This window comes from Xenopus tropicalis, chromosome 3 (assembly GCF_000004195.4).
Source record: "Xenopus tropicalis strain Nigerian chromosome 3, UCB_Xtro_10.0, whole genome shotgun sequence".
Taxonomy (NCBI): Eukaryota; Metazoa; Chordata; class Amphibia; order Anura; family Pipidae; genus Xenopus; species Xenopus tropicalis.
The window spans coordinates 57,095,859-57,109,048 of NC_030679.2; the positions used below are offsets into that span (position 1 = coordinate 57,095,859).

The 13,190-nt window shown below is 39.5% G+C and overlaps 1 protein-coding gene across 3 annotated transcripts; it reads left to right on the forward strand.

Moving 5' to 3' along the window:
* The first annotated feature begins 4,905 nt into the window (after positions 1-4,905).
* Positions 4,906-12,760, forward strand: rxylt1 (ribitol xylosyltransferase 1). 3 transcript variants are annotated; one of them, NM_001126976.1, is given in 7 exon segments: positions 4,962-5,188; positions 5,699-5,872; positions 6,255-6,357; positions 8,337-8,559; positions 8,562-8,651; positions 10,168-10,338; positions 11,757-12,760. In NM_001126976.1, coding segments are annotated over 5 exon segments (720 nt in total). In that variant the 5' UTR covers positions 4,962-5,004; the 3' UTR covers positions 8,598-8,651; positions 10,168-10,338; positions 11,757-12,760.
* The last annotated feature ends 430 nt before the right edge of the window (positions 12,761-13,190 follow it).

Consider the following 13,190-nt stretch of genomic DNA (forward strand, 5'->3'; position numbering starts at 1 on the left):
CAATAATGTTAAGATTATTACGGCTTTATATATGTCCAAGAATAGCATTCACTTGTGGACATGTCCTTGTCCAGGGATCTGCACAGATCACCTAGTGATCCAAATGCTGCCCTGGGAGGCAAATGACCATACCAAAATGGTCAATCACAATTCAGGCAATAGATAGGCAACTTCACCTAAATACCAATATCTCCCTTTGGATGGCCAGGTTTACATGTACAAAAATATGCTTTCAACAGATACCATGGAATAAAATATCAATATCAGACATGTGCATGTATTCATTAAAGTAAGAAGAGGAAGCACAACTTATACACTGAAAATGTATCTGTGGTATAAGATAAATAAGAACAGAATGCAGATTAAGGCCAGTTAAATGTGGAATGCCCCACATATTTATATTGTGTCTTTGACTACACTGTGTGATCAATAAGTTGTGTGCAAATGTACATTGTTCCCTGAAATAGCAAATGCATTACTGCCCTTAGCATTTGGAAATCTCAAAAACTAATAAAGAACTGTAACTGATATCTGATGCTTATGGTGCTTAGGTTGTTTCCTGACATGTATAAATCATCACTTTATATGAGATTCAGGTTTAATAAGCTTTATTCACTTGTACTGATATACAGACTTATTCTTAAAGTTGAATAATTGCTTGGATGTTAAATATTATCACACCACTCCTCCTTAGTTGACCAATGAAGATACAACTTTCCATAGATTAGTTCCACCTGGGATCTTTTTAAACTAGTATAAAAAGAAACATATCTCAAACCAAATGAAGTGTAAATAACCTTAAAGTGAAGTCAAATAGCTCCCTCCACTGTTGTTTTTTTTCCCATAAGCTTAAAAGTGCTGAATAATCATTAATGCACATAGGGAATTTTCAGCAGTTTAAGACAGACTCCTACAAGGAATTTCAGAGGTAAAGCAGAAATAGTTCAGCTTAGGCATTAGGTTGTAAGTATAAATACAAAAAAAAAAAAAGCTAACATACTGACCAACTTTCCCTATTTCTATGGTGTTTTCTAAACAGGGGTTTGGTGGTGTACAGACTGAGGTATTGCCTATGAATTATTGGCAGATATTCATCATACATAATGTTCCTTGGCTTCAAATTAGAGAAACATTGGCATTTTAGAATCATATGTGACTTGTGATGAGCGAATTTTTTGGGCGGGCATGGATTCACAGCAAAATTCAGCATTTTTTCACAAAACTGATGCAAAAATTTGCCACAACAAAAACTACTACTACGCGCAGTAGTAGTGAGAAAAAACACCCATTGACTTTAATGCATTTGGAGTATGAAAAAACTTGAGAAAAATGCCCATTGCCTTTGATGTATTTGGAGTGAGAAAAAAAGGTGTAGATGTAAAAAAAAAAGCCATGAGGTAGCCGTGAAAAAACGTCTATTGATTAGAATGAATTTGTGATAAAAACCATTTGTGCTCCATTCATTCCGGTGCAGGTACAGGTTGCAGCGTATGGCGCATATTTTCGGCAAGCATTTTTCAGCTTGCCGAAATATACGCCATATGCCTGCTGTGGCATCAGCCTTATGTATTAGCTGACATGTTATGCACCCTACTGGCGTTATTATAAATGACAAGTATGTATGTATGTATATCTTTATTTATAAAGCGCTACTTATGTACGCAGCGCTGTACAGTAGAATACATTAATGCAAACAGGGGGTTAAAGATAATGGATAAATACAAAGTACAACAATAAATACAAGGTACAGTTGCAATAAGAGTCAGAAACACAAGATGAAGGAGGTCCCTGCCCCGTAGAGCTTACAATCTATATGGGAGGGGTAACTAACAGACACAAATGGGCAAATGTAAGTGCTGTAGGGGCAGCAAGGCAGAAGGGTTTAAGGCGGGAAACAGCAGTACTAGTTGGGGGCGCAACCAAACGGTTGCTCTGCGAGGAACGAAGGAGTCGGCCAGGAACTTACGGAGACACAAGGGAAGAGATGTAGTGAGGAGCAGAGGAATGGAGGGCTTTGAAGGTTAAGAGAAGGAGTTTGTAAACTATTCTTTGTTTAACAGGAAGCCACGATAAGGCCTTTAGCAGGGGAAGGGCCTGAACTCTCCTGGATGAGAGGAGGAGAATTCTGGCAGCGGTGTTTAATATAGACTGTAGGGGGGAAAGATGGGAGTTAGGGAGGCCGATTAGCAGCAGGTTACAGTAGTCAAGTCGGGATAGGATGAGCGTGTGCATGAGCAGCCTTGCTGTTACAGTAGAAAGAAAGGAACGGATTTTGGCAATATTGCGTAAGAAAAAGTGACAGGTTTTGACAGTGGTGTTAGTATGGTCAGAGAAGGAGAGACTGGAGTCAAAGATCACCCCCAAGCAACGCATGGAATTGACAGGGTTGATGAGGGTGCCTTCAATAGAGATAGAAAAGGGGGGAGTAGGACCAGGCTTAGGCGGAAAGATCATTAGTTCAGTTTTTGTTAGGTTCAGTTTGAGGTGGCGTTGGTTCATCCAATTGGAGGCAGTTAGAGATTTGAGTCTCAGTTTCAACTGTTAATGAAGGGGTCGAAAAGTAAATTTGGGTATCATCAGCATACAGATGATATTTAAAACCAAATGAACGGATAAGATCTCCCAAAGACAGCGTGTAAAGGGAGAACAACAACGGCCCAAGTACAGAGCCTTGGGGTACCCCCACATTAACAGGAACTGGAGATGAGATTTTGTTAGCATAGGAGACAGTGAATGAACGGTTAGAGAGGTAGGAAGAGATCCAGGATGCAGCCTGACTACGGAGACCAATCGAATGCAGAATTTGCATTAGGAGGGAGTGGTCAACCGAGGATTAGTACAGAAAAGTGACCACTGGCTTTGGCAACCTGAAGATCATTCATAACTCTGCACAACGCTGTCTCAGTAGAGTGCGCAGGCCGAAAGCTAGATTGCAGCGGGTCCAGTAAATTATGTGCATTAAGGAAGTTAGTTATACGGGAGAAGACAATGCGCTCTAAGATTTTGGAGGCAAGCGGTAACAGATGCTAGCATGTAAATAAAAGAGACTAGAAGAATAAAGAGGTTTAGTCAGGAAAGGAGGAAAAATAGTTTTGGTCTAAGGTTTTCTGGTGGGCCCCTGGGGTCCCAGTCCAACACTGAATATACATTTCTTCAGTTTCCCTGATCTTCACTGTTTATTGCAAAAATAGCAAAATAGACTTTGCCAGCCCCAAAAGTGTTGTCTTGTTTATCTGTTTGTATAAAAAGCAAAATAAATCCTTTTTTTTAAAAAATCCCATCCATCCTCAATATCAAGCTTTCTAAACATCTCTGGACTGCATGGTTTCTACAAAGGTCAACAGTCCAATTATGTGAGGCATCATCTGGAACTATATCAGAAATCATAATAAAATCTTTTGTGACTTCCTGATTTTAGCCAAAATGTTAGTACAGGCAGGGTCGGACTGGGCCGCCAGGAAAAATCCCGGTGGGCCCTGGCAGCCCAGACCCGACCCTTGCGGCGCTCCCCCTGCCCGACCGCTCCTGCCCTGACGCGTTAAATTTACGCACTCGGGGAAGGACGTCGGGTGGGGGGCCCTGCGAGGGGGGTTAGGGGGCCCCTCCAGGGGGGCAGAGGCTATGGGCGCGGGGCCCTGGTGGGCCCTTCACCCTCCAGTCCGACCCTGAGTACAGCTATAGGATCCCTTATCTGGAAACCCGTTATCCAGAAAGTTCCGAATTACGGAAAGGCCATCTCCCATAGACTCCATTATAAGTAAATAATTCTAATTTTTAAAAATGATTCCCTTTTTCTCTGTAATTATAAAACAGTACCTTGTACTTGATCCCAACTGATATATATTTAATCCTTACTGTAAGCAAAACAACCCTATTGGGTTTATTCAATATTTAAATGATCTTTAGCAGACTTAAGTTATGGAGATCCAAATTATGGAAAGATCAACTTATCCGGAAAACCCGAGGTCCCGAGCATTCTGGATAACAGGTCCCATACCTGTACCATAGCACGAAAAAATATATTGCAAACATTTTCCTTTTCTGCCACCTGTATATCAAGATAATTAAAATGGCAGAAGGTACATGTAGCCTGTTTGTAGATCTCCTCAGGATTATAATTTCTACACACAGTTTAGGGGTTACTCTATCTCTAAGGGCTCTGGCACACGGGGAGATTAGTCGCCCGCGGCAAAACTCCCTGTTCGCAGGCGACTAATCTCCCCGAGTTGCCTTCCCCCTGCCATCCCACCGGCGAACATGTAAGTCGCCGGTGGGATGGCAGACGCGGCGGCGCGATTTCGCGCAAATCGCCGAAAAAGACTTGCGAGTCCCGAAATCGCCCCGCCTGCCATCCCACCGGTGACTTACATGTTCGCCGGTGGGATGGCAGGGGGAAGGCAACTCGGGGAGATTAGTCGCCCGCGAACAGGGAGTTTTGCCGCGGGCGACTAATCTCCCCGTGTGCCAGAGCCCTTAGAGATAGAGTAACCCCTATACTGTGTGTAGAAATTATAATCCTGAGGAGATCTACAAACAGGCTACATGTACCTTCTGCCATTTTAATTATCTTGATGTACAGGTGGCAGAAAAGGAAAATGTTTGCAATATATTTTTTCGTGCCCTGTAAATTTGCACTTAAATTTACCCTAAGGACCATAACCTGAAAATGTAAATTGGCCAAGTAATGCAGGTGGGGCTGTATACGTTTAACTATATCCCCCTGAGAGTATTATTAGGGCTAACCCAGATGAAGTAACGTGCTGACCAAATCTGCGCACCGGCTGGGAAAAGTAACATAAATAAATTGGAGGGAGTAGGTATGACAGGAGCAGCGCTCCATTAAAACTTTACAAGTATGTCTTACAATGGACACCGTACCAATGATTCGCTTACAGGAAGTGCCCCTGCCCAATCAGATTGCTCGTTTCATTGTGGCTCCGATTTGATTATGTCGGTGCGCAGAACTAGAACAATACAGGAGGGAATGGAGCAGAGAGAGGCAGCATGAGAATTACTTACAAGCGCTTCTGTTACGTTGCAATATTCCTGTATTGTGTGTTCTCTTGCTATGCTTTATACAGTGTTTTCTTTAGGGCCCCGAAGGTGACACACGTTCACAAGGTGGTTAAATCCTCTCAGCTGCATCGGTTGCTCAGTCCAAGGGGCAACCAGGGAGGAGGCAGTAGAGGTAGTTTTGATTTAGGCTATTACTTATACCAAGATATGGGTTAGAAACAAACTGGGAAGTTTTTGTAGCGCTTTGTATCTGTAGTTCTAATATCCAGTACATTCATTCTATTAGTATTTCTTCTTGGTCTTTATCATTTATATCACCCCATTAGATATAAGATAGTCTGTATTTATGTGGAAGTGTTGCTGAACAAATTTTATGTATGGGCTTGTTACCTGGTTGATATTTCAAAGGGAAAGAAAGGAAAACATATATCTGGTTGTTATTAATACAGAAAAATATATAAAGAATGGATAAGTGGTATTTTTACTAGAACAGTAAAGCTGGCTACTATCCATTTCACACAGGTTGTTATAGAAACCTCTGTTGGAGAAGTAACAGCATATCAGTAATACCTTTAAATAACTCTGAATAAACAGTTATCCAAGCATTACCATCATGTGAACAAATAATTTGCAGTTTTTATCTATTAAAAAAAAACCTTGACTTTCTTTTGTGGAAAATTAGTGTCTGCTAATAAAATTGAAGATGAATGGAACCCCTGGGAAGAGGATGAAAAGAGTGCACAGGATTTACATGTGAAGATCATTGAAAAATACCAGAAAAGTTTACAAAAAAATCAGCCATCTCCACCTACAAAGACAGAGCTGTCAGTACAGATTTGGGGCAAGGCTGCCATAGGTGGGTGTCTGCAACTTATTTTTTGCTATTTGCAAGTTATTTAGAATAGATTTTGAGTTATGGGGGACATTTTTAATGCACCCACAAATATTACAATTACATTTATTTGTGAAGCAGTGAATGAATCATATATACACATGTACACAGTGAAAGCTACTGAAAAGAGCAATGCATCCATATGTTCAACATGTGCCAAATAGGTTGTGTACCGACAATGTGTTTTGTCTATCCCTTTAATTGAAACCTATCATTTCTTTGTTTTTAGCATAAGGCATTCCCAAGTATCAAGAAACTTGCTTTAAAGAGAAATAATGCGATCTGTATAAATTAGCCTCTTGCTGTGTTATTACTAACACAATTCTATTTTTTTTTTTCTAAACAGGGCTGTACCTTTGGCAGCATATTTTGGGAGGACCTCTTGAGCCTGTTGATGTTACTGCTCCATGGAGAGAAGGGAAGATAAGGGAAGGAAGTATTGACTTAAGGTGACTTCGTCCACACTTTACTCTGTTACATAAAGTTGTTTATCACAGGATTGAATGGGAAATGCATCATATAGCTCTAACCTGGCATATTATAGTTAAAGTGATACTGACACTAAAAAATGACTCCTCAAAATATGAATGTACATAAAAAGTTGCCTATAGGTCATGTTGATTGATTTTCGCTGAGAGATTTGCTTTTGTAAATAATTGTTACTTGAAGTTCCTAAACCTGACTTTTGCCAACCTGACTGTCCCTTCTCAGCCTGTCAGTTATAGCTTCTAATGCTAACAGACTACTGCTGGACAAATATGGCAGCCCCCTTATAGGAGAACATGGGGGATCAGACAGGTAATATAAAAGCATTGGGTAAATACTTTTATGGCAAAAATGAAGGTCATGCAAAGACAATGTTATGATACATGTAAAAAAAAGGTTTAATTTCTGGTGTCAGTATCTCTTTAAAACACTGGTAAACAAAATTCATACTGGTAAAAAAATGTGTGTGTGTATATATATATATATATTAGAGAGAGAGAGAGTTTAAATAACTCTTAGTTTCCAATATCCTAGTGGCTTTATACATCCTTTTTTAAGTACTTCATGACTGGTATTTAGTTATCCAGATGTTTCTTGCTGTAGAATGCTGCATACAACAATCAGCAGCTTACATTGCCTAATAAAAAATGGTTTTATAATGTTGGGGAACTAGAAGTAAGGACTTGCTAAAGTCACTGTAAAAATATCCATACATCTAGGCTCAATATCCACTAAAGTCTAAATAAATCTTGACTACTTCTAAAAGAATGGGAAAAAAAAACTAGATAAGCTCAGTGACAGACTGGGGTGTCCGGTGCCCACCAGGACTGTCACCTCAGGGGCCCCCACCCCCAGTTTTGGAACCAAGTATTCTAGCACCCCAGGCAAGCCCCTCAGCTGGTGCCCATTCCCCCAAGAAGATTTTAACACTCACTGCAAAAAAAAAATATATATATATTATTTTCCCTAAACCTGTATCTCCTTTTATCCCTAATATGCCACATATCTCTCATTTTCCCTGTACTAAGCATAATTCCTTGTATTTCTCCCACTACCCAGCATCAACAAAGACCACTTGGTTGTGCCTAGAATTACCCTAGTACTTTTTTAACTGTGCATTCTTCTCCAGACCTGGCATGCTTTCAACGTAGTGTGACCTATGTAGCAAATAAAAAACACTGCCTTTATATGACCCTGTACAGAGCTGAGCGCATCTGTAGCTGAACTCTGGCCCTGACACTGACCATTTACTGTGCGGCAGCAATAACTCTGAGATGGGACTGAAGGGGGGGTGGGGTGACTACTGATCCGTTCTGTGACTCCAGAGCCGCACTACATGCTGGGTGATGGGCTAAGACTGCTGCCTGCTGTCAGAAACGTAGCATTTACGTTTAGGTGCAGCCGTGCAGGCCAGTCACCAGAGTCACTCACAGAGGGCCAAGTCCACTGATCACGTGAGCAGGGTCCTCAGCTTGGACTGCTCCTGCTCGCATCACTTTCTGAATATTCAACCTGGGGGGCTGCCGGCAGTGTATAGTTCACCCAAACAGACCAGATGGTAGAAAATGTTTTATTATGCGGACAGGATGCACTGCGCCAAATTAACTAGAGGACCTAGGGGCCCACCAAGGACGGGGCCCACTGGATTTTTTTCCCGGTGTCCCAGCAGGCCAGTCCGACCTTGGATAAGGTCCAGTAATGTCAGGCAATGAAAATGTTCACTAAGGCTAATGCCACACCAGATTGTTTCTTTGACTGCCTCTAAACAAAGGCAGAGGAAAAAGTGGATAAACTATATGAAAACGACTATACTGAAAACATCATTGGGAGGTGAGCAACCTCTTTACATTTCACGTGTACTAAAAAATTTAATACATATTTCTATTCTGGCGAATTTTAAAACTTTATAATTTTTGTTTCTTCATGCTGTTTTTTTTTGCAGTTTTATTACTGGCCCTGCAGTTGTTCCTGGCTACTTCTCTGTTGAATCAGAGAATGTGGTTCTTGTACTTAATGGACGAGAAGAAGCAAAGATTTCCTTTGCTGTCCAGTGGCTTTATTACACAAAGACCCTGATAGAAAGCCACAAGCTTAAGCACTTAGCTGTTGTGCTGTTGGGAAATGAACAGTGCAATAATGACTGGATACGTCCCTACCTAAAAAAAAATGGAGGGACTGTGGATCTTCTTTTTGTTGTCTATGACAGTACTTGGATCAATGAGGACGATGTGTACCAGTGGCCTCTGGGAGTTGCTACGTAAGTCTCTATTTTATAGCTGATTTTCAGTTTTCTCGAATTATTTTTGCATAATTATGCTTTACCTTTCCTTGTTCTTATTATACCCTCAGCTGACTGAAGTTTGCCACCTCAATCCTCAAATACAAGGTGTCACTGTCTGCACTTGCTGCCTAATAATATATAATGTATGCAATATTGGCAACTCCTTGGGGCTGATTTACTAACCCACGAATCCGACCCGAATTGGAAAAGTTCCGACTTGAAAACGAATATTTTGCGACTTTTTCGTATGTTTTGCGATTTTTTCGGATTCTGTACGAATTTTTCGGATCCAATACGATTTTTGCGTAAAAACGCGAGTTTTTCGTATCCATTACGAAAGTTGCGTAAAAAGTTGCGCATTTTGCGTAGCGTTAAAACTTACGCGAAAAGTTGCGCATTTTTCGTAGCGTTAAAACTTAACGCTACGAAAAATGCGCAACTTTTCGCGTAAGTTTTAACGCTACGCAAAATGCGCAACTTTTTACGCAACTTTCGTAATGGATAGGAAAACTCGCGTTTTTACGCAAAAATCGTATTGGATCCGAAAAATTCGTACAGAATCCGAAAAAATCGCAAAACATATGAAAAAATCGCAAAGTACCGATCATTACGAAAAAAACGCAATCGGACTCCATTCGACCCGTTCGTGGGTAAGTAAATCAGCCCCCTTGAGTTCTCTGACCCTCTGTGTAGCTAAGAGATCCATTGGATTCTACTTTTTTTTAGACATTTGCACCCTACTTTGTCTGTCTGGAGTTATAAATAAAATATCCTTCCATATGAATTTTGGTTGCATAAATTGCTAAAAGGGTTTTAACTTTTAAAGTAACTTTTAGTATGTTTTCAGTTATTTACTTATTTTTACACACTTTTTATGTGTGTCACTGATCCCAGCAGCCAAAAAACTTGCACCATAATGGTACAACCACCACCTGCTTGCTTGGGTAAATTAACTCCTGCCAATTAGATGCTAAAATTCCAGACCAGACAGCTGCTGAACAGAAAGCAAAATAGTTCAAAAACCCATAAAAATAAAGACCAATTGCAAATTGTCAGTCTATATCATTCTAAATGTGTATTTAATGGAGAACTACCCTATTAATGTTGATTTATTTTTACAAAATAGAAGATAACTGTACATTCAGTGCCCTTGACTTTTTTTAATGTGTAAGTTTGTCTGCAGCTGCCAGATCAGGTGTCCTCCTACTGGGTGTTATATTAAAGATTCCAGAATGCAGAGATACATTTTGAGCTCATCATAAAACAAAATAAAAGGTGTTTATCACCTGCCCCTGTAAATCTCGGGCAACCAATATGAAATTAAAACGCCCCACAACCCCCACTGATTTACAAATGCTGATACTGCAAGGCATAAACTAACTGGAGCATTACTCGATTCCTTATTTAAAATATGTTTAGCATATTTTTTGGTACACTTATTGTAAAGTAAATCAAAAATATTTAAACATACATATTTAATAAATGTTTACAGATACAGAAACTTTCCAGTTGTGGAACCAAATTGGTTATTGGTTCAGGATTTGCGGCCATACTCATGTAACTTTTTAGGAACTGTTTATCAGAATTCATCCAGAGAGATACTTATGGATGTTGTTAAAAAAGATAATCTTGGTCAACTTTGCTGGATCTTACCCAGAGAACAGTAAGTGTTCTTTAGCTTAATTCTGATAATTGTTTTCAGATGTAATTGTCTGTTATTTATTTGCTTGTTATCTGGGGTTTTTAACTTTTTCCTTAATTTGAAGCACCATGCCTTAAAGGAAAAGGAAAGGTTAAAACTAAGTAAGCTTTATCAGAAAGGTCTATGTAAATACAAGCCATAAACACTCACAGAAACTCTGCACTGAGTCCTCTATCAAAAGAACCACAGGATTTCTTGTCTCCTTTTTTGTAAACATGTTATTCTGTATCAGACTTCCTCTTTCAGAAAAATCCTTCATATCCAGGGCCAGAGTCTGAGGGTCTCCTTTCTCCCTTCTTCTGCTCCCCCTCCCATAAGAATTCATAAACTCACTCCCCTGCCCTTAGAAATGAGTGATCTGATCAATAATGGCTAGAGCTACAAGCAGGAATGGCAGATGCAATCGTAAACAAACAGAGAAAGCTTCTAAGGCTGTTTACTTAGGTATGGTACTGCTTTCTGCAGAATAAATATAGCATTCTTGGTGGCACAAATGTGGTAAATCTAGTGGCAGTAAAATGACAACATGACTTTCCTTCTCCTTTAAAGCTACTAAAAATTCAGTTTCAGTATTAAAAAAAAAAAAAGTTTTGCCATCAATATGGATTTATTCTAGCTTAGTTATCATCAAATTCAAGGTACTGTCTATTATATAGAAAAGGAAAGCAATGACTTGTTTATTGTATAAATCGGACATGAAATCAAGTCACAGGAATCTTACTCCTGATTCACAACCAACAATCTCTTTGACCTTTTACTCCTAGGTCCATGCTACCAAAGGACAGACAGACATTTAGTTAAATGCTTAATATAGAGCTCTTTCCAGAAGTGAAATTAGGTTTGGGAGACAGAGATCCAGACAAGGAACTGCAAACAATATGGAGAGCTGCATACACACAAAATACTTTTCCTCCCACATCATGTTACCTTCGATAAGCCTACCACTCCTCCGTGTGCATACATCCATTGGGCAGTTTTGGAGGGTCGGATGGGCCCTTTACTGGGAAGGGGTTCTGCCATAGCATAGGTACGCCACTGCAGTGTCCTTCCACCATATACTGATAGAAGGGCTGCACTGTCTATGTTTGGTCCCTGGGCTGCCTGTACTATATATGTTTTAGAAGAGAAAATAGGGGAAGCAGATTGGGCTCACTGAAAATTTAAAATTAAGCTAAATTAGTAGGAAGGAATGGAAGTTAGGGATATATTACTAAGATCACTTTGTACTGGTGTATAATTACAATAGGTTGAAAGTTTAATGCCCCCTTTAAGGCTGTTTTAAAGATTGTTGTTTATTGTAAGGCAGAATTTTTTAATGATAGACTCTCCTTTAAAATGAGAGAATATGTATCACAGCTATTGTATTTTTTTCTTCACAGGTGGCAACCACAGGAAACAAATGAGAGTTCTAAGTTTTATCATGATGCATTACTTCAAAGTGACCTGACTTTAAGCCCAGTTGGCATCAATACAGAATGCTACAGAATTTATGAGGCCTGTTCTTATGGGTCTGTTCCTGTTGTGGAGGATGTAATGACACCAGGAAATTGTGGGAACTCCTCTATGAGCAGCAATGCCCCTTTAAGTCTACTAAAATCTATGGGGGCACCATTTATTTTTATTAAATCATGGACAGAACTTCCTGCTATTTTAGAACAAGAGAAAAATATGACCTACCAGGAAAAGGTTCAGCGTAGAGCAACAATTATAAAATGGTATCAGAAGTTCAGAATACAGCTAAAGGAAAAATTTCTGCGAGCACTTAAAGAGAGATTTCTACACAGAGATCAAAATGTACAGTAAAATGTGTTACAGGTATGGGACCAGTTATCCAGAATGCTCGGGGCCTGGGGTATTCTGGATAAGGGGTCTTTCCGTAATTCGAATCTCCTACCTTAAATCTACTAAAAAATATATTTAAACAGTAATTAAACCCAATAGGATTGATTTGGTTCCAATAAGGATTCATTATATCTTAGTTGGGATCAAATACAAGGTACTGTTTTATTATTACAGGAAAAAAAGGAAAACATTTTTAAAAATGTGAATTATTTCATTAAAATTGAGTCTATGGGAGATGGCCTTTCCGTAATTCGGAACTTTCTGGATAATTAATTTCTGGATAAGGGGTCCGATACCTGTAATAGAATTATCCTTGACCAGACTCTTAAATGTGGGCTACAGCTCAACAGTTACACCAGTGCAACAGAAATGCATTTTGAATGATAATCACTTCTTCCATGTGTGCACCCACAGGTGAATGCCATTACCATAAGAATGGAAGGATACTAGAAACGTATTTATAGGTGGACTGCCCACTTTACAATATCACCCATGCAGTTCATTCACATTTCAAAAATATAAACTTGAATTTATAAATGAATGGCTGCTGTTTTGTATTGTACTTGTGTGTTTTATGTATGCATTCCCTGCTGGTTGGGGCATTTTGAAATAGATCTTTGATGGGTCATTTATTGAGAAGGAAAGAATTGAGTGAAGTCCTGAATAATATAAATTAAAACTTCAGAAATTTGTTAAGAAATACTATGTTAAGACATACTATGTCTACAATCCAGTCTGCAATTTACCTGTAATTAAGCTGCACTTCGTAAATTATTATTTTTGCTTGAGAACTCTGCAGGTACCTGAGGGTAGGCTACAGAATTTTATCAGAGGACTGTAATGAGCAATGGATTTGGTCCCCAGCTGACGGGTGTGCACAGACCATCTTATAGTCTAGTCATTGGTCTGAGGTGAATAAAACTTGGATTGGAGCACATTCCATTATACAGCCTTGTCAACTGAGCAAATAT

Coding starts and splice junctions, on each gene's coding strand:
- rxylt1 (XM_012958589.3), top strand. CDS start 5,005: ATGAGAATTACTTACAAGCGCTTCTGTTACGTTGCAATATTCCTGTAT. Junction 5,189..5,698: donor CCAGGGAGGAGGCAGTAGAG/GTAGTTTTGATT, acceptor GTGGAAAATTAG/TGTCTGCTAATAAAATTGAA. Junction 8,652..10,167: donor TGGCCTCTGGGAGTTGCTAC/GTAAGTCTCTAT, acceptor AAATGTTTACAG/ATACAGAAACTTTCCAGTTG.